Source organism: Bactrocera dorsalis, chromosome 5 (assembly GCF_023373825.1).
Source record: "Bactrocera dorsalis isolate Fly_Bdor chromosome 5, ASM2337382v1, whole genome shotgun sequence".
Lineage (NCBI taxonomy): Eukaryota > Metazoa > Arthropoda > Insecta > Diptera > Tephritidae > Bactrocera > Bactrocera dorsalis.
Genome location: NC_064307.1, coordinates 27,458,372 through 27,484,036, shown reverse-complemented (window position 1 = coordinate 27,484,036; position 25,665 = coordinate 27,458,372). Strand labels below are relative to the sequence as shown.

At 35.9% G+C, this 25,665-nt stretch overlaps 2 protein-coding genes across 2 annotated transcripts; both read left to right on the top strand.

The window, feature by feature from the left end:
- Nucleotides 1–5,672: 5,672 nt before the first annotated feature.
- LOC105223278 (vitamin K-dependent gamma-carboxylase) lies at nucleotides 5,673–25,653 on the top strand. The gene is made up of 6 exons (XM_049458637.1): nucleotides 5,673–5,961; nucleotides 20,994–21,320; nucleotides 21,389–21,710; nucleotides 21,771–22,117; nucleotides 22,177–23,210; nucleotides 25,365–25,653. Exons 2-6 carry the CDS (start codon nucleotides 21,011–21,013, stop codon nucleotides 25,560–25,562), a joined length of 2,211 nt encoding a protein of 736 aa, XP_049314594.1. The 5' UTR covers nucleotides 5,673–5,961; nucleotides 20,994–21,010; the 3' UTR covers nucleotides 25,563–25,653.
- On the top strand, nucleotides 11,063–13,938 carry LOC105223279 (uncharacterized). Its single transcript, XM_011200953.3, has one exon. It carries the CDS (start codon nucleotides 11,417–11,419, stop codon nucleotides 12,080–12,082), a length of 666 nt encoding a protein of 221 aa, XP_011199255.1. The 5' UTR covers nucleotides 11,063–11,416; the 3' UTR covers nucleotides 12,083–13,938.
- Nucleotides 25,654–25,665: the final 12 nt, after the last annotated feature.

The following is a 25,665-nucleotide window of genomic DNA, read 5'->3' as shown; positions in this document are numbered from 1 at the left end:
GTAGACAAACTGGCTGTAACACCGCTTATTTCTTTATCTTTGGGTGCTGAGAGATGCGAATTGAACGCAGCTCGCACAATATGCGTCCTGAATGCCGCAGAGGTGGCGTATTTGACTCCGCCTTTCATGTTTTTGCCGTATTCTGCTTTGTTCTTCAAAAAGTTACTAAGAACATTTTGGTTTCGTCCAATTTTTTGAGCGATTTTTTGATGGCTAAGACCCCTCTCACGATTTGGTCTCTTTCAAACTCGGATAATTGTTCTCCGCATCCCATTTTTCATTTAATTAAAATAAAATATAATACATGAAATTAAAAACTTGTATCAAAATGTGTTGCCCCACCGCCAAGTTTAATAGCAAACTAAAAATCTTTCAGCTGAACTTATTCCGTTGAACCAAAAAATGCACGGAAACTTATTGTGTGGCACTCTTCTCGTATTACTATGTCAAATTGGCGAAATCGATCTACAAACGTGCCTTCTTCCCATAAAGAACAATTTTAATTTCCATTTAAAACTTTCACTTTCCAATATACAAATGAAAAAGGCAGTAATATCCTTGAATCAGGATAATATTTTGAATAGTGAATTTGAGGTGTGCCATGTTAAGACTAATTGCCAAAATCTAAAACTGTTAAAGGTATTTACTCGTAAGTATTAGTATAGTTTTATTTCTCAACATTGTATCTTCGAACAAGATACACTTGTCCAAGCTTTGTTCTGGTAAATGACTTTTTTAAGTTCGTAAATATTAATTTCCCTAATACTTTGGGATAATAAAGCCCAGTTAACGTTTTGCCCTTCCAGATGCAGTGTATGTGGATCACACTTTGTGATCGTCGGCATAAAATTGGCCGACACCTTCTCGACCGCTGAAACATCTTCCGCGAAAGTTCTCCAAAGAAAGTCGGTTGACACGACAGTTCATTGTTTGTACTTGTGGTCCGAAGTGAGTAAACAAAGCACCCACGGCTGACAGCTTTCTCATGTCCAATATCTTAGCCTTTAGAGATGCCCACTTATTAGACCGCCCTCGCAAAAAATTGTACCAGATTAATAAATCTTGATCCAAGCCCAAAAAATAAAATATATTAATTTATTAATTAAATTTGTGTTCAATTTAGTTACGTTGACTATTAGAGCTTGTTGTTTTCAGTGCTTACTTTTTTACAGGAACCTTTCCAGTTCATTTGATGCTAACTCTACTGCTTTTATATGTTAGTTTCAGCCTACTCCAACCTTCGTTCCTTCGTAATGGCAAAATAGGTTATGAATTCATGCGTTTTTAGATAGGTTAATGAGCCACGCATAGACCAGTTTAGGTCCTTTGCAATACCAGATGGAGTTCAGTTACTAGGTCCATGAGTAGTAGTCATCCTTTAAAGTGCTACGCACTTGACGCGAATTTTAACAGACTCTCCTCACTGTCGATACCTCCTCCAGTGTATTATTCCGTGGGGACTCCAGATGCTTACAGTGTAGTCTTGACAATGCAGGACAAGTGCACAAGAGATGCTACATTGTTTCCCTGATGCCTTACTCTAGATATTTCCTGCAGTCATCTCGGTCTATCAGCCGCATTCTCCGGGCGTGTGTCGCCACCACAATTTTAGGTATTATAGAATACTGGTTATGTTTAATTTGCGGTTACCTTCACATTTATCTGCATAAGATTAGAGACATAAACATTAATTTATGGTATTTCAATTAAAAGAGCTATTGTCTAAGGACACGTTAAAGGATTTACCGATTAAATATAAATCCAATAAAGCCACAACAACAAGCTAACAAGTTAAACTTGTCCGAACCAATTAAGGCGATATATATCGCCAACATAAGGTGGCAGGCATATATGTATATGTGGGTGTAGTGTAGTTCGGATAGCAAGTGTTTACCATCGAAGTAAGTAAATATTTATGAGCTTGGCGACGATTGGACTTGGCAAACCACACGAGCGTTTTCTAGCAAATATTGTATGTGCATAAATAAATACACAACATACACCTATGTCTGTGTATATAACTGTGTATTTATGCAGGTATGTATGTATGTGCCTGGCATAGTGAAGCAACGAATACAAAAAGGATTGGCATAGTCCTTAGGTTTATTTTCATGAAACTTTAAGTATAACCTCGTGTTTTCTTGACAACTAAAATCTCACGCCATTTTTCATTTGTCGAATGTGAAAATCTGTGAACTTTATGGTTAATGAAATGCTCGTAAGGGATTTTGAATGTGTATTTTTTTTTGTTTTTGTATGTATTTTAGGATGTGCATGGAAGGAATACTTATGCCGATCTGGCAAGTGTGTAGGTACAGTTGAAATGGCTATTATAAATTCTAAATTATGCTAAGAATAAATTGGGAGAAAGTCAAGTTAATATGAGAGTCAATGGTGTCATGGGAGCAGCTGGATAAACACCTATGAACATATTTGCATACACGTGTGCTTTAATAGTCAGGAATATTACGAAATGTCAATATTTACAAATATGCACCAATATTTTAATACAAAAAATTTGGGCTAAAAAAAAAACAATTGCGAAAACTCTTCAGCTTTTTGAAAATAAAAGAAATACATATAGTCCAGTGTACTAGAAATCGTTCCTGCAGTAAAAATTCGCTTATTCGAACTATAGAATGAAATAATTGAAATGAAATGAAATTAAATTTTTTTTGTTTTCTAACTTTTACAAAGCAGCCTTTATTACCTGTCTGAAGAACAACAAAGCTGGGCCGATGATTTGCCGACCGTGCTGCTATTCAAATACGGTCATGTGCCAAAACTTGGGAAAAACCCGTGGAAAAAAGATCGACACACACCAGCTCTTCGTCGATCTCAAAGATGCTTTTGACAGGACGAAAAAGAGCTGCTAATAGCTAATACGGCCGTATAAACTGACGTTGACGCAATACCAAACAGTTCAATACCAAACGAGGTTTCAGACAAGGCTAGATAAGGAAACAACCCAGATAGATCTGCTAGTGAAAGAGAGCAAGAGGAAATATCTCCTGTCATCAAAAAATAGTCGTCGCACGTCACTGTTGATAGCCATAACTTTGAAGTTGTAGATAATTTCGTCTATCTTGGAACCAGCATTAACACCAACAACAAGATTAGCCTCAAAATCCAACGCAGAATAAATCTTGACGACAGGTGCTACTTCGGACTGAGTAGGCAATTGGGAAGTAAAATCCTCTCTCGACGAATAAAGACCAAACACTACGAGTCACTCATCATCCCTGACCTGCTATATGGTGCAGAGGCATGGACGATGACAGCATATGATGAGTTGATTTGGTCTTTGCGGATTAGCAATCGAATGCCACAATCGACAGTACGATGAGGTGTACGAGATCGAGGACGACATTGACATAGTTCAGTGAATTGAAAGACAGGGGCTACGCAGGCTAGGTCATATTGTCCGAATGGACGAAAACCCTCCAGCTCTGAAAGCAGTACCCGCCGGGGGAAGTAGAGGAAGAGGAAGACATCCTTTCGTAGAATTTTCGAGCATTACCCCTATTGGCCAGCTTTTCAAGCTCTTCGTACTCACGCATTTCAGCCTCTTTCTTTTTCTGTCTGAAAAATCCGTCTCGCTTCCCTCTTCAACTCTCGGTATCTATCCCATTCCGCACGTGTTGTGATCGATCGTAACCGTTGCGAGGTAGGTAGTCTGTTTTCTCTCTGCTGCGGCACAGCACTCCTCGTCGTACCAGCTGTTCTTTTGCACTTTCCGAAAACCAACGGTTTCGGTTGCAGCTGTACGTAAGGCGTTTGAAATGCCGTCCCACAGTTCCCTTATACCGAGTTGTTGATTAAGCGACCGGACATTCCAAGTGCATGCCCTCAAATCGTAATCCTTATTTTGTTTGCCATGGTCGCCATCTTATCCGAGGCTGTCCATTAGTTTTCATTGGTACTGTCTTTTACGTGGCGGGTCCCAAACCCAGCGCACAATCTTGTGGAAGGGATGCTTCGCCTTCAAACGGATATGTAAAATAATCATCTCTGGCCACTCCCAAGTGAAGCGATGTCTACATACGCCAGTAAAGAAGAAGAAGAACCGTTAATTTTAAAATAATTCGAACTGCAGATCTAAATAGAGACGGTACAATCCTCTCTAAGAGCGTATAGCTGCTAGCGAACGCTGATGATATTTATATCGTTGACTTCAAAATCCGCCTAAAATACCATTCTGATATATGGTGCAGAGGCATGGTCGATGACAACATCTTATGAGTTGACGGTATGCCGTCAAATTGCGAAAAGACGAAACGACTAGCGCTCTATTTTTAACTCGGCCATAACCGCTTAAGTGGTGTCTACGCCATTAAAGAAGAAGAGAAGAGAGTTTTTTAGGTTTCATATATGAAGAAGGAAGTACTTGTTTTTAGCGCCGTTGAAAATTGTGAGTTACTTCAATAACATAAAATTGTTTTTTTTTTTCAAAATATTATTATATATTGCTAAAATATAGTTATAACTATAAACCTAATTTTTAGAATAGTTGATAAAGTAGTTTTCTTATTTTTAAAATTGCCGTTTTTAGGCTGTCACACTAGATGACTAGATAATTGGACAGCGAATACTTTCACTGCGATACAACACTTCCTCTTCCCATTGCCAAAACGCATCTGTAGCCAAACATAACAACTTAAAGCATTGGCACGTCAACAATGCCACATTAGCACCCACATATGCACCTAATTTAAATGCAGCCACTACACAACAGACATGCCATGAAGATAGCATCGCGTCTTGTTGACGGCTACACAAGTCCTCCTAGTTGGCACAACACCAATTAATTTATGCCGGGATTGCATTACTGAGGACGTACGAGCAGTCCGATAGGTAACAATAGACTTGGCTCAGATATTTAGCAGAAAAAACTCACCCACACAGACAGGCGACTGGAGTATAACGGTGAAATGTGTTGTGATGTGCAAGCACACACGCATGTACACATATATATATATATATATATATACTATATATAGACGCACATGCAAAGCCAAACAGCTGAGCATCAAAAGGTAGCCATGGCGTATACGCAATCTGGCATTCGTTAATTTTGTTTTGCGCTTTCGCACTCCAACTCCAAAGCGCTAACTACTAATACAATTACACATAATTAACGACAGCATCAACATTGAACGAGACACATTGCGATGTCAGCTTTGTGAGCAGCTCAACTTGGCAAGGACATGCGCAATTGCCCTGTCGCATCAGCTTGACTGTCGTTGCGTGTACACACATAAGCGGTGACGAGGTAATAAGAGAAACCAACAACAACAACGACAACAAAAATAATAACAACAAAAACAGTAGGAACAACAATAACAAAAACAACAACTACAAATACAATAGGAACAACAGCAACAACAACAATAAAGAGAATAAACAACAAATATAACAACACCAACAAAAAGAGCTTCAAGAACAAACATAACACCACCAACAACAAAAGAAGCCAACAAAGATGCTCACAATAACTAGAGCAGCGCCCACCACAAAAGAGTAGCAGCAGTTTCCTGATACCACCGGTGAGCATTACATAAATATGTAATAAATTCATATACATATACATATGCGTACATATGTAGGTGTGCAAGTACACGCAGCGCTCGCTTGTAACGTATAAATACAGCGCATCTGTGTGGTTCAGCTTCAGTTGTGTTGCCATTGGTGCGGGCGAGTTTTGCTATCGTTTGCCCTGAAAGCTTCCAGAAAAACATCATAACCTTATATAAATTCGTGTTTTGGTGCACATTTTTCCTCCAAAGTGTATACGAAAAGTACTACCATTGCTTTTGTTAAATTTAAAAATTACATTCTTTATCAACAAAAACCAATACATACAAACTATAATTTGATAACTTCGTTGCCAAAATTAGCATATTCAACAAATATTGACTAAAAATAACATCAATTTGGGTGACAAACATTTTGGATTGGCAGGTAAGTGCTGAGTTGTTGCACGTGCCACACTCCCAGCGCATTTTTGGCATTTGGCATCAGGCGCTTGATGGTAAACAAAACGACGTGCAGGAACTGCTTTGATTTCCGACGTTGTTGATGCATGTATTTTTAGAATAAATGAGTAAAGTTGGAAGGGAAAGCACAAACTGCTGCCTTACAAATAAATAACAAAAACATTTTTGGCACACATAGCTAATACAAAGGAGTTGAGCATGTCCTGTAGTGATGTAGTGACACAGTAATGAACATCCGTACAGTGTATGAAAACTAATTTAGTAGTTTGTTTCGTAGAATTTGGTGTCGGAACCTAGATATCGTTAAGTCTATGTCTGCTGATTATACGAAAATATATTTAATGCCTGTTAAATACAGCCGATTTGGATCTGGAAAAATCTGAAGTTCATATTTTAAGATTTTCGGCAGAAGGTTCTAGAACTCGTATGAATTTCATATAACAATCAAAATAAATAGTTTTAAGTTTTATTAGCTCTCTTAGAAAGCCTGAAGGTAACCGCATGTATGGAGAGTGTGAGTATCACACGTTAAGTGTAGACTCAAAATCTTGCACAGCAAAAACTGCAAGTAAAGAAGCTTCTTCTTGTACCCTGAACAAGAAATATTAAGTTTGCCATGAGGTTTGTAAAGAAAACGTCTGTCTATATATAACTAACTAAAAAGTTAGGGGTGAAAGTGTGTAGAACAGCCTTTTAAAATTTGAAAGCAATCGGTTCAGTAGAAAAAAAGTTAGGACCCGGGCCGACCAGAAAAACAATGTTTTGAGAAAAACTCGTTTAAAGTTCGGCCTTTCCTAGGCGCTCTAGGAAACTCATTATAACTCCCGAAATATTTCGAATTTCTGTCTGAAATTTTCACAGTATATTCTCAAGACATTATACTTTCAAATTAAGCAAAAAAATTACGATTTTTTGAACCCAAGTTACCAGACTTGTTTTAAAATATTTTTGAGATGAGGGATTTTATAAAATGAAAACAAAAATCTCATATTAAGGAAAAAATCTCTTTCCACTGCCATCACGTTTCCTATCTAGTACTACATCCAAAAACTTAAGAGCGCAGCAGCCTTATATGTATATTATAAGTATATTCCTCAGACGGAACTATTTGAGATCTCCATTTACCTCGTGATTAATTCAACGTTTCGTTCTATATGTGCTATATATTGGATTTTTTACTGTATTCACGTTTTTTTCAAAACTTAAGCATTAATTTAAATGTGCAATAGTGTTATTATTATTCAAAATATTGGCCATTTAAATTCATAACATTTTCTCAGCTTTATGGCAATTTGTGGATGTGCGCCGGCTTGGCGACTACGACTATCTTTTGAGATCCTGTTCTGATGTAAAAGTATAGTGAGTTTTCGAGCCGACTGGAAAATGGTAATCAGAAGAGGCTTGGTCTGGAATATAGGGTTCCCAGCAGGTGTTATTCAAATAGATCGTTAACTTGCAATATGAGGCTGACAGTTGTTATGAGGGATAATTATTGCCGCGTGTCTACTTGTAGTCGTAAATTTTCGGCAAATCGGCATAGTACAGGTATATCGAAAAAGACGCACAAAGACAGTAACTTTTCAACGCATTTTGGGAATATTGGAACAATAGATTAATAATCAAGTTATAACATCGTTTTATAACAAAAATATGTTGGTACTTGTAGAATATGGATCTATAGAATTGTTATACATGAAGGGGACTCAAAATGGCAATTTTCAGTGCCGACCTCCTTATGACAATATTCCCGACTTAACGACTAAAACAATTTCTACCGATAGAGTAAGGAACCATATAGTACAACTATTTTACTGGACAAACGATTTAGTGACTGGGCAGAAATACAGGACAGATACAATATAGTTATACAGTATACTTCAAAGTGTCTCTGAAGTTTCTTTTGGGTGTTACACACATAGTGGCAAACTTATTATACCTTGTTCAGGATATAAATAGTAGAGGTAAATGGTTTAGAAGGGTTGTATTAGTAAAGTTGTCTTTACTCATGGTGAAAGAAATGTTCTGTTCGTGGTAAAAATAAGATTTATTGGAAGTTGGAAGGAAATTTAATGCAAGAAAAGAAAAAGAAAGAAAAAATAATACATCAAGCTGTCGTCCTTGTGGCTGATATTAACGTATATGAAAGTTCGAACTGTTTCATAATTTAGTTAAAGACATAAAACTACTGAGTGCATGCAAAACCAGGCAAAACATATCTTCTGGAAATATAATTAAAATATGCATGAGCTCGTTGACATCTCAATATTAACACTATAGGTTATGTAGTCGGATTAGCGAATACCATTAATGGTAGTCTAATTTCAAAAGAAGACTAACTCCAAGTGCTGCATTATTCTTATTTGAAAAATAAATCTTACGCTAGTAGAAACATGACATTTTCTGTCACTTCTTTTAGAAGGTCAGATACTTAATAAATCAAATGAGATTAATGAGAGTGATCAACGTAATGAATGTAAGAATTTTTCCATGTCTCAGGATCAAATTTGACTCGGTCCATATAAACTGCGCGTGCACACAGAATCGATGAAAATTTTTTCCCTAGACTAAAATAACCTTTTTTATGTTTGTGTGAAGTTTGATCTCCATAAGTAGGGTAGTATCGGTCTCAGTCAAAATCAGTCTCGTTGCATATGTATGAAATTAATCGAATTTGGTCACTAACTTTTACCTAACCGCCCAACTCCATAGTTTTTTTGTCCTTTTTTCTTAGATCATTCTTTCGATGTGAAAGAATGTGAAAAATGAATACTAAATAATATTTATACCCTGAACAGGGTATATTAAGTTTGCCACAAAGTTTGTAACACCCAGAAGGAAGCGTCGAAGATTTAGCCATGTCTGTCTGTATGTCTGTATATAGTGCCTCAGTTTTTAAGATATCGTTTTGAAATTTTGCAAACGCCATTTTTTCGATTTCAAGAACGCATTCAAATTTGCCAACTGATCGATCAATTTGTTGTCGTCAATATGAACATTTTTCGAGTCTAAAAACCGAATCGTCTCAACAACTTGTTCATATTACACTTTTGATATAGGCTCAGATAAAATTGCAACGCGAACAGTTTGTCTGAGGATTGGCGATTAGTGTATAAACTCTTCTTCTTTATTAACGGTATCACGCGGTTCTTCCTTTTTGTTGTTTGGCCCCAATTGGAAATTCCAAACGTAGCTAAGTCCTTCTCCACCTGATCTTTTCAACGAAACGGAGGTCTTCCTCTGCTTCTGTTTCTCTCGGCGGAACTGCGTCGAATACTCTCAGAGCTGGAGTGTTGCCATCCATTCGAGCGATATAACAAATAATTAATTCGCTGAACTATGTCAATGTCGCCGTACCACTCATCGTTCCTTCGACTGTGGTATTCGTCGTTGCCAATGCGCAAAGGACCGAAAATCTTCCGTAGAATCTTCCTCTCGAAAACTTGTAAGGCTGACAGACCAGATATTGCTATTATGCATGCCTCTACACCATATAGCAGGACGGGAATAAAGAGTGTCTTGTAGCATTTGGTCTATATTCGTCGAGAGAGAACTTTACTTCTCAATTGCCTACTCAATCCGAAGTAGCACCGTTGGCAAGAATTATTATTTTCGAGAAAGACGTTTTGTTGGTGTTACTGTGGGTTCTAAAAGTCTACGACTTCGAAGTTATAGGTGTCAACAGTGACTTGGGAGCCAAGTCTCGAGTGCGACGACTGTTAGTTTCATGACAGGAATTAATTCGTCTTGCCCTCGTTCACTATCAGACCCATTTGCTTCGCTTTTTTGTACAACTTGCAGAAAGCGCGGTTTTTATGGCCAATGACATTAATACACTGATGCAAAGGTTTCCAATCAAGAACTTTATTGACGATCGTTCAGTTTTATGGCAGCTTATATGCGATCGTGAAGAGATGATGACGTTAACAAAATTTCAAAACGATATCTTAAAAACTGAGGGACTAGTTAAATCGATTCAGCTCAACATACTGATCATTTATATATATACTTTATAGGGTCTCCGACGCTTCCTACTGGGTGTTACAAACTTCGTGACAAACTAATATACCCTGTTCAAGCCTACGACCAGTCGGAGTTAGGTTATAAACGAAGTTTTCGAAAAAAAAATTTGGCAATGCACCTTAACATCCACAATATAGCTGTATCCCAAAAGAGGGAAGCGAATTTGCATTTTTAATTTGCGGTCAAACTTGTGATCTCTTATATAATCTACTCTTACAGATCTCGTAAATCATAAGTGGCATTTGGCATTTTTCCTTTCTAGTTCCATTTCAGTTCAAATTCTTCATAAAGACCCTTTAAAATAGTAATATACTAACAACTGTAGCATGATTCAAATTAAATTGATTTTTTCAACATAACCTCCTTAGAAACGCCGCTTATACAAGTTGTAGCAAATAGAAGAATAAGTAAGTCAGAATGAAAAATAATTCCATACATACAACGGAATCCACCTTTGCTTCTCCAAGTATACTTTGAGGTTATATATACCATATATTGAATCAAAAAACTTACCACGGGGTTGGTTTCCACAAATAAATATTTTGCCACCGTTAACGAACACTGGCTTTTGTGGAACGACTACCAAATGAACTTCGAAGAACCGAAGTAACCGAATAAAACAGGAAACAAAACTACAACAAGGGTCATAGAACTGGCTGACGAACACGGTAACTAACCAAGCAGTGTACACAGCTGAGTGTCGATTACACAAAGCGCACGAACGCAAATAGGGGTTGAGGGATGAATTACTTAAGCGCAAAAAGGTAGTAGTAGGGGTTGTGTACATGACAAAAGCGATACGACAGAGTCGTGTTAAACGACGGCATATGACGTTGCCGTGCCTAGTGGCAAAAGCACAAGTGGTCTGCAGCGGCAGCGAGGGGTGCGAATGAGGTGAGGAGCTACGTGTGTTGTGGACGAAAATTCTCATGAAAGTGTGTACACAAGTACATACTTTCGATACACATACATAGACTTGAATAAATTATGTATATAGTATGTGCATTGGAAAATCAGCCGAAAAGCCGACAGGGAGTAACTGCTTTCGAAACGGCGAACAGTTGAACAGCAGCACTCGGAGCGTTCGGAACAGTTACCGGCTTAGGCGAAAGCGGCACACACAACTTCTCACGCACTTCAGCAAATATTCTACTTCTCCACTGTACGGGTACCTCATTCCATTCCGTTGTTCAGTGTTCGGTTCAGCACGGGTTGGTTCAATTAATTCAGTTTCAGCCTTCAGTAGGTACTGGTGGATTTTTTTCACACACTTCTCCTGTTATACCGACAAAATAGTGGCAAAGTGTTAAACACTAGCAAACTACCGTTACGTGTATTGAACAACAGTAGAAAACGCATCGTCAGCCTAACTGAACTAAACGAACTAAAAATCCAGCAAAATGGCCGAAAATTGTGGAAAGTGCAAAAAATCGATTAGCAAGGAGGGCATCGTCATTTGCAATTCAGACGATTGCATGAAAAAGTTTCATCGCACTTGCGTGAATATCGACGATGCCATCTACGATGCGATTCAGAAGAACCCTTTGATTTCCTTCAATTGTGAGGAATGTAAAAATCAATCGCCCAAAGCGCTAGCCGCCAAACTGCAGACGATGGAGGAGAAACTGAATAAAGTCTACAATGGCGTGAATCAGATCTCGACACGTATGTATCAGCAATATTTCCAATTCGGCAACGCGAACAATGTGGACCCGAAGAAGCAAACCAATAATCTCATCGTCGTTGGTAACAACTGTAATTCGGATCGTCTGCAAGTTGTCTGCGATTATGGGCGCTGGGTGCAGGTGGGCAAATTCGCAACCTCCACTAGTGAGGATGACATTATCGAGCATTTGGCTGAGGAATTGAAGATCAATAAGAATCTAGTCAAATGCACCAAATTGGTGAAGAACGATGCGAATCTATCGCAATTGTCATATTGTAAATTTAAGATTTCCATACCGGATTATCGTTTCAATGAGCTATTCAATGAGAATATCTGGCCCAGTGGTGTTATGGTCAGTCCATTCACACCACGTTCGCAATTGAATCAGAATCGTATATAAGGCAAAGCCATTGAAGGGCGGGTGGACGAGGGCGCTAATCGCAGACGGATAAATACGAAGAAGAAGAAGCGGAAAAGAACAAAGGAGGATGGGGAGGAGAACGGCGGGGAGGGTGATAACGAAAAGCACGAAAAGAACGAAAAGCAAATGGAGTCGCGACCACAACAACCGGCTGCGACTGCGACTCCGACTGCGACAACGGTATTGCAGCACGACGAAACACCGGCGGCGGCTGAAACGGGCACAACAACGCCAGCGAACTGTGACAATGCAGGAAAACAGGTGAAGAACGTAGGCAACAATGAAGCGGCGCTAAATGAAGTGCAAACCGAGGAAACACAAGCACAGTATCGCGAAACAGCAGACGAGGGCGTGTGGGAAGTGGAAGCAGCAATGCCGGAAAACGAAACGAATGACGTGTCTGATGCAACGCCAGCGGCCGAAGAGGAGGAAGCAGAAGTAGAAATAGATGAAGAAGAGGAAGTGGGCGAACGGGCAGCAGGCACGGCAGCAGTTGAGGAAGTCGCCGGCGAGAGCATAAACGGTTAGGGGCATGGCATGTGTGTACGATAGAGACAAAGTCCTTCGCTTTTCCGCTAAGTGGGCGATGCAGATGGGTGGGGGAACGCGAGCGCGCAACGTATATATAAACTTATGTATATACACGGCAATGGGGTTGAAACAATAACGAGCGATTCAATGGCTAACAGCTCGACTGATAGGGGATAGAAAAAAATGAGAACCGAACATACACACTTACATAAATGTAATGGGAATGTGTACGATTTTGAAATACAAAAACAAAAATGGCACATTTATGTACATTTTCTACATTTTCCAATATGAATTAAGCCGAGCTCGCCACTAACAAGGGCTTGGCTTTAATTTTCAAACATTTAACATACATACAAACAATCGCATGGTATTGTTTTCGGAAAATTCATGGAAAAGTTTTAATGGCAAATAAATGCTGCTAAATTCATTACGCACCAGCTGCGATGGTGAAGCATTTCAAGTGTTTTAAAATGTGAAATTGGCGAAAATAACTGAAATATACAGTTTTATATAGAAGCAGTCACAATGCTAAAATATATCTATTTATATGCAGAAATTATGTGCATGATTTATCTAGTAATTTACAAAGCAAAATAATAATGAATATTTGTCGTACTTACACACTTATCAACGCAAACGAAAAAAGAAAACTATATTTAAAACATTTAAGAGACGTACATAACCAGTACATAACCAAATGATACCGTAAAGCAGACACGAAGTGGAAATTATCTAAACAAAAATTATGCATCTATTTGCAACTAATATTCCCTTTAAAGACATACATACATATGTAACACGCAGACGAAGTTAGAAAACCAAAAAACATAAATATTTTAGTACGATTAGCGCTACTGTAAAGCAAATACCAAATACTTACAAATACACGTATACTTTTTACTATATTTAAAAGCATAAATTTGCATTATTATATATATAAATATTTTTTTATAATTTCCATGTAATTTCATAAGAAAAAATAGTTTTGAACTTAACAGCATGTATTACTTTATGTTTAGTTTTTACCATTCATGTAATTTCATTGGAAAAAATAGTTGTGAAAATAATAAAAAAAATATTGCTACTAAATTTCAAAACTTTAAAAAGAATTTTAGCGCTAACCGCACTTTTATAAATAGGATAAATTAACATTATTTATAAAAAAAAACTAAATATTTCCAATATGAATGTTTATATACTATTTAATATGCTACTACCCATATTCATGAAAAAAGAAGTTTTTGAAATTCAAAAAAATCTGAACTTAAAATATTTGATCAGATTCTTAAAAAAAAATTTTTCAAGCATATTTTAATCAAATTCACTAAAAAAGAGTATTTTGAAATTTAAAAGGTTCTTAATGTGAAGTATTTTTTTCAAACACATAATACAACAAATATTGATAAAAGAAGTTTTTGAAATTTAAAATTTCTGAATATAGTGATCGAATTAATTAAAAAGAATTGAAAACAAAAAAATGTTGAATTTTAATTTTTTTAAACATAAACATTTAAAAGAAGTTTTGGAAATTTAAAAAATTCTGAGTTTAAAAGTTTTTTTTGAAATTGAAAAAATTCTGAATTTGATTTTTTTTTAAGCTTATAATATTTCCAATATGAATAATTATATATATGCTATTACCTAAAATCATGAAAAAAGAAGTTTTTGAAATTCAAAAAAAAATCTGAACTTAAAAGATTTTCCTTTTCAAGCACATAGTGACCAATTTTATTAAAAAATAAAGTGTTTTGAAATTTAAAAGGTTCTTAATTTGAAGTATTTTTTTCAAATACATAATACCAAAATTCTTGAAAAAAGAAGTTTTTGAAATTTAAAAATTCTAAATATAGTGATCAAATTCATTAAAAAGAATTGAAATTTAAAAAATTTTCAATTTTAATTTTTTCAAGCATAATCATGAGAAAAGAAGTTTTTGAAATGTGAAATATCTGAATTTGAAAGATTTTTTTCAAGATCATATTATCAAATTCATTAAAAAAAAGGGTTTATGAAATTGAAAAAATTCTGAATTTGAAATTTTTTGAAGCATTTAGGCATTATCATGAAAAAACATATTTCAAAATTTAAAAAATTCTGAAAACAAGTTTTTGAAACTTAAAAAAATTCTGAATTAGTTTTTTTTCAAGCACCTAACGCAGTTCCAGTTACTTGAAATAGAAAAACAACGTCTATATTTATATAAACTAATATTTAATAAAAAGAGAAGTGAAACTTAAAAAAAAAATAATTATTTTCAAAAACTTCTAACCGCAAAGCACTTTTTCTTCTTCTTTACGCTTACGCGATTATAACCGAGTTAACAACAGCGAATTCACTATTGGTTACATACTATATGAAATGACCAGAGAAAGTATTTTCGAATATATTCAATATTTTTCAAAAATTTGCGCGTAACTTTTTAATAAATACTATGTATGTATATGTAAGCACACAAATAATTCATTTAGCATTAATAAGAAAATTCTAAATAAAATATTTATGAAGTTATGAAATGCAGATTTTATAATTTTTATTAATGGCGGCTTGTGGCTTTATTTCAAAAATTTTAAAATAAAAATAAATCTAAAGTAAAATCCTCTAATATGCAAGGTTTAAAAATCCAATTTCCGAACAAATTTTGAAAAATTCTAACAGGGATTTCTCGAAAACTTCTTGATATATATTAAAGAAGTCAAATTCTTCAAAAATTTTTAATAAATTTATAAAAAAAATGTTTAGTTTCATATTTTCTAAATATTTAAAAATAAATTTTATAAAAAAAAATTTCGAAAATTTTTATAAAAATCAATCAACATTCCACAAAATTTTTCGATATTTATAAAAATTTCAACTTCCTTAAAATTTTCTAATAAATATATTAAACTTTTTTGAGTTAAAAAATTTCTTACATTTTAAAAATAAAGTTTAAAAATATATTTTCGAAAAACATGAAATTGCAAAATTTCTAACTTTTTAAAAATTTCAAAACCTGATATTTTATAAAAACTAAAAAATTCCAAAAAATATTTTAAAACTTTGCACAAATTTTTTTGGTGCAAATTATTTTTAAAGATTTCAAAAATATACTTAAATATATCGAGTCAAAAAAATGTTTATCTTTTCAAAGATTTCAAAATATGCTAAGCTTTTTTGTTTAAAAAATTCTAAAGAAATTTTACATCAAATTGTATTTAGCAATAAAAACATATTTTAAAAATACTTCTTTATATTTTTTTTTTTATTTTTATTTAAAGTTTTTCTCTAAAAAATTTTATAATTAAAATAACAAAAAAAAAATAAAAAATATTTTTTTATATAAAAGACTTAAAGTTGTTTAAAGAAAAACTTTAAATAAAAGTAATGAAACTTTAATAGATTTTCAAGTATATATTAACTTTAAAAATTTTTATAAAAACATTTTTTAATATTTTATTTCTAATTTTGTTAAATTTTAATTATATTTTTATATATTTTTTTATTTATAATTTTTTTTATTATTTTTATTTAAAGTTTTCTCTAAAAAAATTTATAATTAAAAAACCAAAAAAAAAATAAAAAATATTTTTTTATATAAAAGACTTAAAGTTGTTTAGAGAAAAACTTTAAATAAAAATAATGAAACTTTAATATTTTTTTCAAATTTATATTATTTTTAAAAATTTTTATAAAAATATTTTTTAATATTTTATTTCCAATTTTGTTAAATTTTAATTATATTTTTTATTTATAATTTTATTATTATTTTTATTTAAAGTTTTTTCTAAAAAATTTTATAATTAAAATAACAAAAAAAAATAAAAAATATTTTTTTATATAAAAGACTTAAAGTTGCTTAGAGAAAAACTTGAAATAAAGATAATGAAACTTTAATAATTTTTTCAAATTTGTATTAACTTTAAAACTTTTTATAAAAATATTTTTTAATATTTTTTTTCTAATTTTGTTAAATTTTAATTATATTTTTATATATTTTTTTATTTATAATTTTCTTTTTATTTTTTTTTTAGTTTTTTTTTATATAAAAGACTTAAAGTTGTTTAGAGAAAAACTTTAAATAAAAATAATGAAACTTTAATAAAAATTTAATTTTAAAAATTTTTATAAAAATAAACTGCAATTTAATATTTTTTCTTTTGAAATGTAATACAAATATTTTTACGAAAAAAAAATCTGCTTCGAAAAATTTTCTAAATGCATAACTTAAATAAAATAAAAATATATTAACACGCTGAAATTGTTCGGCAATGCATAAATTTATTGACTATTTGTACTTAGCAAGTCAGTAATTTAGCAACTAACTGTTTTAGAAGTCAGTCATAAATGTCTGCCAATTCAATTCTTAAGGCAAAATGCAAACTAAACACTAAAAAATTTATAAACAATATTTTCCTTAAAACAAATTTATAAATATATTTTTGTTTTTGTTTTACTAAACTCATGAATATTTCTAATATCGAACAATTTTCACCTCAAAATATTTTCTTTAACGAAAAAATAATATTTTTCGCAAAATAAACTTTATACCAAAAAAACATATACATAATATATATGTAAATCTTATGCATAGCACACAGTAAATACCATTTAAAAGACACTGCAAAATTTCGGCAGTGCGAATTTTAAGATTTAACAGCAGGAAAAGCATAAAAGCAAAAGCTAAAAAAGAAATCGACAAAAAGTGTGAAAGCAAAAACGGAAATGTTTAATTTAATGACGGAATTTAAGATATTGCAAGTAAACATAACGCATACTAACACAAACACACTTACATTTATTCAAATTCAAGAAGTTGCAGAACGAAATGCAGAAGAAGAAGAAGAACTTAAAATAAAAAATATTAAAAACTTTATGAAAAGTAAAAGGTGAAATATGCCAGCAAACATACATATGTAATTATCGAACATTCTAACACATACATGCGCATATACTTGTATACAAGCATACATACATACGTATAGTATATGTATGTGTCTGTATGCATGAAAGAAATTATATGGAAATTGTGCTTGCAGTGTCTTCAAAAGTATGCCCAAAGCTTTTGTCGCTTGAGCATTTCTTTAGAAAATTTTCAAAATATGATATCATATGATAATACATATATAATGACAACAACAACAACTAACAACAATGAGCAACGCAATTTCTTGCAGCAATGCGCATTGCGACTTTCTTTCACAAAAATGCAAATGCAAATTGTCGGTATTTTATATCATTTTAAGGAAAATGTGTGCAACAACAACAATAATAACAGCAACAACCATAACAGCGAGAAACGGCGTATTTTATTGCATTTTAGCAAGAACTGATCTATTCGCGCACACACACATACACCTACAACAATTGCGTGGGTGGTTGTGCGCATGCGCGCAGCTGTTGGCACTACGCATGTACATATGAGCGAAGCGAATGTGTTTGAAAAGTAGGAATTTTAAAAATCCGCATATTCGCATTTCTGCAATAAAGTTCATTTTTTAGTAAAAAAAACATAAAGAAAACCAAAAAAAATATATAATAACAATAATGGTAGTTATTTATTCAAAGTGTATTTAGTATACAATATGCATGCATGTATTTATGTCGAATTTTTAAATAAATTCTAAAAAATAAAAAAAAAAATATTTTGTCTTTAAATTAACAAAAGTAAAGTGTGATTCATTTCGAGATGCCCTACTTTTTTAAAGGAAAAAACACAGAAACTTAAAATTTATCGGGGAAAGTTTATTATCATTTGAAAGAACAACTTTTACTTTGGCATTTAGTTTTTGAAGCTTATCTCTTCTAAATGTTGATCGTAGCTATGTCTCAGATGGTCCATCCGTTGAGTCCAATTTACGAGCATTTCGACTAGTAACTGGTGAATGATGTTTTGCTCCAAGACCTGAGTCGAAACGCGATTGACCGCATAGACTGTACATATCCCCACAACAAAAAGTCTAACGTTATGATATTACATGATCTTGGTGGCCCAAAACGTGAAGTTATCAGCTCACCGAAGTGTTCTCTTAATAAATCCATTGATTGATGCGATGTGTGGGAAGTGGCGCCGTCTTGTTGAAACTAAATATCGCTGATATCACGAACTCTAATTTCAGGCATCAAATAGTCGGATAACGTTGCGATAGCGGTTACCATTGACGGTTACGTTCTTACCAGTATCACTTTCGAAGTAATATTGCTTCATTTGATGCTGTTCGGTATATGACGAAACTCTGAGGGCTGCGGTACGATGCACTCTGGCCACTACCTTACGCAGGTTTTCATTTTTAGCACATCTACCTAGATCTCTGATACGTATAATAGGAAGCTGATAGTCGTCGACATTAGAAGCTTTCTCTTTTCTTGGCTGGGCCCCCGATTCTGGCCATTAGTCTGTTAAGTTGGGAGCTGATTTCTGGCGCCTTTCCTGCGGCGCTAAATTTGTGCGCAAAAGATTAATCTGGTGTCCAGCCTTACGCCTAGGTTGTTAACTGCTTTTTGTGTTCTTCCGTAGTCGTTTGCATACTTATTTCGAGAGGTATGTACTTATTTGTTAGCAGTGGTACCTCTGTTTTTTCCGCAGTGAACTGGAGCCGATGTAAGTCAAGCCATGCTTGCGTCCGCACTTCTTTTGTGGCTCGTGCTGTGATTACCGAATCTTCTGGCATTTGAAGTTTTTGTATATCGCCATAGCTGATGTTCCACAAGTTTGGCTGTAGAATTGAATAGTGATCTCTCTTTAGTTTGGTATAGCAGATTTCTATTACTAACGTAGATCCGCACCACAACTCTGAGATAGTCGGGGATTCTAAGGCTTTTTTCGGGACCGTTCAATCATGTCCACCCATATAGCCATAATCAATACAAATTACAAATATTGCAGCCATGGTTACTAGACCTATACATCAGTTGTCTTACATAATCGGCGTATTGTCCTTTTGTACAAAAATTATCTTTCTGTAAATGTGTCTTAAGTAACGTTTAAATAGTAAACACATATTACTTAACGCAAATTCCGTAGCCTCCCACCGTTTTTACTCCGAAATGACCATTTTTAAAGAATCATGAACGAGTGTCTTTTGTGAGACAAAAAACGTCAAATCTCTTAAATATTTTACAAATATTTCCTGCTGATTATTTTACGCTTTTTATGAAATATTGGAATCGAAACATGCCACCATGAACTCTTAAGGCGGAAAAGCCTACTTTGCGGTATGCTTCCACACGCATCGTTCGGTGTGTATTAGTTAATTGTCATACAATCTGTGTTGGTGGTTTTCACCCAAGTTTGTATTCGAAATACGATGCAGCCTCGATTTTATTGGGTATTAATGTCGACATGAAACTTCGAATATTGACTAATAGTATACAGATTAGTTCTATACAAGTGTCATCAGGAGTATTAAGCCCCTGGAAATCGTAACTCGGTTCATATCATCTGTGGACACGGTGATATAGAAATAGAAGGAAATGAAATGGCAGATGAGCTAGAGACACAATTCTCATAGGCCAGTTGGCTCCTTCATCTCCGGTCTTAGAACACACAGCATACCACAAAGTTACTTTGGGAAACTGTTGATGGTGGACAAACCAAAAAGCTCCTACTTCTAGGCAAAAGTGAGTTTAATAACTTTGTAGGGGTCATCACAAGGTATTTATCCGTAAGATCCCCACTTCAGAAAATCGAAAAAGTGGATTTGGCGGAATACTGAGCATGCATGGAGGATGATGAGATGCTGGAACATTATCTATATGAATGCACAGCCTTCAACCGGATGAGAAGAGACATATTCCATGGCTACCAATGCTCCAACTTAAGAGACTTAGGCGGCCGGGGGGGATGGTTTTTACCAAATCCACTGTTCGTGGAAACGGCTTAATTTGGTTACCTCCCTGCTGCGCGATTGTCCTAAAAGGGGATGCTTGCGTTCTGGCAATCACGAGCTTCCCTTTTTAAGCAATCAACCCATGGTATATAGAAGTCCATATGGTATTCATAAGGCCTTTAACCGGCTTTCATGAAAGTCAACGCCGATAATTAACTGGAAAAAGTATCTGTTCAGAAAAAAATAAAATACGTCTTACTTTACTTACTTTAATATACTTCAACCTCAATATATATGTATATAGAATATCTCATAGATTACAAAGAAAAATTAGAAAGAAGAATTCTGGGGAGTGGTTTTTGCGCTTTTATAGTAGCACTTCAACTTGGGTAGTGAAATAGAGAAAGAAGCAGACAAATTGAAAAACTTGGAAAATGGATATCCACGCTTTACTCATATACATCGAGCGCTTGCCTAGTAGGAAAAATGATATTACGATTTTATAAATTCTGTCAACTTACAAACATAATTAATACATAATACAATCTTTATAGATACTCTGTTCACGACTATGACCGCCACAAAAAGGTCGCCGAAAACAAAAAGCGCATCCAAGGTTCTACCAAAAGATCAAGCCAGCAACAAAGCAGGTAATGAACAAGAAATTGAGAATAATGAAACAATTAGCTACAAGCAAGACGGTGATGATGAAACAAAGCCACGGGACACCCCAAATCCAGAAGGAAAGTGTAAACTCCACGACATCTTCCATTCTTGTACTGGCTACAAGTTAGACACCTTCACATCGCATACAAGCTTCACAAGCTGGTTACATCGGCCAGTCGATGCCTCAGCGCTTGGAGTTTTTCGCATGCTCTACGGTACGATTATGCACCTATGAACGTAAACCAGAACTATTTTTGATTTAAAACCTTTTTCCAACATACAGGTTTGGCCATGTGCATCGATATTGCGGAGGAGCGTGGAGGCAGTCAAATGGATACACGCTTCGGCGAGCCACAGCATTGCCACTTTCCGCTTTTCGATGGCATTAAGGCGTTCCCACTACCGGTGATGGGTTGCATTTATCTGCTCATGTGGCTGGGCGCACTCGGCATTATGCTCGGCTATCGTTATCGGCTTAGCTGCTTGGCGTATATCGTACCCTATTGGTATATATTCTTACTTGATAAGCCGGCGTGGAACAACCATAGTTATTTATTCGGTTTGGTTGGGACAATATTGCTCTTTACTGGAGCCAATCGATACTGGTGAGTTCGGGTAGTCAATTGCCGTTTGTATAGCAGTTTATGCCTTCTCATTTATCGCAGCTCCTTGGACAAGTACCTGCAGCCGAATATGCCGGACACTGTGCCCTATTGGAATTACTTTCTCATCAAGTTCCAATTTTTCGTGCTCTATATGTACGCCGGACTGAAGAAGTTGACTGCGGAATGGCTTTCGGGTTATGCAATGTCGAGCCTTAGTGAACACTGGGTCTTTACACCATTTCGCTCATTGTTGTCATCCGATTTGACAGATCTACTGATTGTGCATTGGTTTACGGCGATCTTCGACTTTTCTATTGCCTTCTTTATGACCTGGGAAGCAACCAGATTACTGGCCACGCCCTTTATGCTCAGCTTTCACTTAATGAACTCGCGTCTCTTCGTTATAGGTACGTTTTATAATTATTTATTGTTATGATTTTTTATAGTAAGATTATATAAATTACAGGCATGTTCCCGTGGGTATGTCTGGCGGAAGTGCCGCTCTTCTTTGGCTTCAGTTGGCCGCGAAAATTAAGTCTTAGGTGTTTACTACAATTTATCAGCTCCTCAACCATTTGTAAAGCTAAAAGTAAGCAGCAGGAATCACAAAATTTTGTAGAACCGAAAGAAGCTACAGAACTTAACGCCGCTTCAGGAGTTGTAGCCGCAAGTACTCAATCCACAAACAGCAACAGTACCGACCAGATTGGCGAAAATTGCTTCGCTGCCAAACTGCGTGCAGGGCTCGTCTTGTTCTACTGTGCCCTGCAACTATTCCTACCCTATTCCCATTTCATCACGAAAGGCTATAATAATTGGACCGAAGGCCTCTATGGCTATTCCTGGAACATGATGGTGCACACGTACGACACAGTGCTAACCTCGGTGAAACTCGTCGACAATTCCAACGGTGAAGTACACTATTTGGATCCATATGCCTTCACAGAGTACGATCGTTGGACCAAACATGCCGATATGGCCTATCAGTATGCCAAGTGTATCGAGGCGAATATACGTGACGATTATGCGCGCAATCCACAAGCGAGCCCACTGAGTTCGACGAATATTTCGATATATTTTGATATTTGGTGCTCAATGAATGGACGCTTTCAACAGCGCGTCTATGATCCGCGTGTCGACCTCTTAAAAGCCGAGTGGTCACCATTCAAGCACACCAGTTGGTCATTGCCACTGTTGAATGAACTGAATTATATGCGTCCGAAATTAAAGACGATGACCGATGAGGTAATGGCTTGGAGTAATTACTCGGATGTCATATTTGTTGCCGACTTTCCGGGACTAACATTGGATAACTATATTTCGACGGACTTGACAAATGTGACGCTAACTATTTTGGCTGGTAATGTGCGCTATAAGAGTGACGATGAGGATGAATCTTACTTTCTGACGGCGGGCAAAAGTTTTGGACTACAAAGTGGTGAGACGCATCATATAACAACGATCGGGTTAAAGCCATCTTCATATCTCTACACATTTATGGTGAGTATGTACACGTTTATACAATAAGGACTTCCGACACCTTTGCTAAATGTCGAACTTTTTTCTCCTGAACTGCGGTGGTCGGAATAGAGCTTGTCATTAATGTAAGAAAGCGGTTATTTCCACGGGATTGGGTCAAAAGTAAGAGGATGTTAGTAGGGTGGATTGAAAGGGCTACAAATTATTGTTTTAGTTTAAAATGTCAAGTTCGTGCCTGAATAGGTAGCAATTGTGTAATGCTTACTCCGGTTTCACGAGAGAAATCGTCTGCAGCGAATAAACATCCGCGGGACCAGCCGTTGTTGAACACATTTTGGATGATATCAAGTGGCTGCTCTACAAAACCTCATTCGATGTGTATTGTGTAAGGTCTCAGAATGTTGTGAGGATTGTTTATGATTTTTGACTTTGATTTTACATGCTTCTGGGGAGCGATTATTCTTCCTCTGCTTCTCCCGGCGGATACTGCATCGAATGCTCTCAGAGCTAGAATGTTTTCATCGATTTGGACGATATGACCTAGCCAGCGTAGCCGCTGTCTCTTGATTCGGTGACTATGTCAATGTCGTCGTATAGCCGTACAGCCCATCGTTCCATCTTCCGTAAAACCTTTCTCTTGAAAACTCGTAACACCGACTCATCAGATGCGACATATAGCAAGACAGTGATGATGAGTGGCTTGTAGAGTTTGGTCATTGTTCGTCGAGTGGGGACTTTACTTCTCAATCTCCTACTCAGTCCGAAGTAACATCTGTTGGCAACAGCTATTCTGCTTTGGATTGCGAGGCTGACGTTGTTGTTGAGGTTAATGTGGGTTCCAAAAGACTACGACTTCGAAGTTATGGCTGTCAACAGTGACGTGGGAGCCGAATCTCGAATGCGACGACTGTTTGTTTGCTGACAAGAGATATTTCGACTTGCCCTCGTCCACTACCAGACTAATTTGCGCCACTTCCATATCCAGTATTGAGAAAGTAGAACTAACGGTGCAGTTGTTGAGGCCAGTAATATCAATATTATCAGCATCGCCAGCAGCTGTACACTCTTATAGAAGATGGTGCCTTCTCTGTTTAGTTCTGCAGCTCGAATCATTTTCTCTAGCAGTAAATTAAATAAGTCGCACGATAGGGAGCCGTCTTGTCTGTAACCTCGTTTGGTATCGAATGACTCTGAGAGGTCCTTCCCGATCCTAACGGAGCTTTTGGTGCCGTCAGTTTTCACAGCCGTATTAGGAGATACCAAATTTCAGACATAGCGGCATAAAGGCAGCTCCTTTTCGTCCTGTCAAAAGCAGCTTTTAAAACGACAAGAGATGGTGTGTGTGGATTCTTTTTCACGAGACTTTTCCAAGACTTGACGTATGTTGAATATATGGTCGGTTGTTGATTTTTCAGGCCTCTTGCACACAGTACGCTTGATAAAATCTTATATGCGATGTTCAGGAGGCTTATCCCATGGTAGTTGGCGCAGATTGTGAGGTCTTCCTTTTTGAGGAATGACCACAGCACACTTAAATTCCAATCGTCGGGCATGCTTTCGTCAGACCGTTAATGCGTGAGATGTATGTATATTTGAAAATTGCAGAGAATCCTTTCCTGACAATAGTATGTCTGTTCAAAAATGGGTTGAATACGGTCAGTACACCCCTTAGCTCCCATATACCTAAAATAAAGATTTTCGAACTTTCGAGTGACTTTATACCACATATAAGTGGTCTGACATATCTGCAGCTTCCTCGTCTGCGTTTCACTGCATCTAGGCGGCCGATCGCCTTGTATGTTGCCAACAACGTTTCTCTTCATGTGCTGCCGGCTAGCGTCTTGAAGATTTTGTTGCTGCTCTGTACTTTGGCAACAATCGCGGTCGTTTGAGGAATGAAGGAGCATAGGTTGTCGAATGTCACACCTAAAATCTTAGGGTTATTAACAGACAAAATTTTAACGCCATCGACTGCGACATTAAGGGCAAGTCTGTACTCCTTCGTCCAAGACATTTGAGGATACGAGCACGGTCGGAGAGGTAGTCGTTTACGATTGAGCACTTACCAACGATTCCGGTTAATAGCCCTACATACTAAATAACAGTTTTCTAATTATTGTATTTCAAAATCGGAAAAGAAGGAAAGAAAATTTATTTTAATTTTTTTCTTCACAGAACAAAACAATGATCGACAGTGCAACGCCCGTCACCGAAAATATCAATCAAAAGCCCAAGAAGCCGCTGTTGCCGCTTTGGGATGAATTTAGGAATCGCATAAAGAATTACAAAGAATTTCTCAAGCACATGGCCAATTGTGTGTTGTATTTGTTGTATGACGTGCCAATACCTATGGAGGTGCGTGAGCGAAATTAAACGCCGCCAACCGTAGATGACTTTCTCGCAACTATTGTAAACTTAGTATTTAGTATTTAACGAAAACTACTAGCATTTTAAAGTGAAATGTTCGAAATCGTGT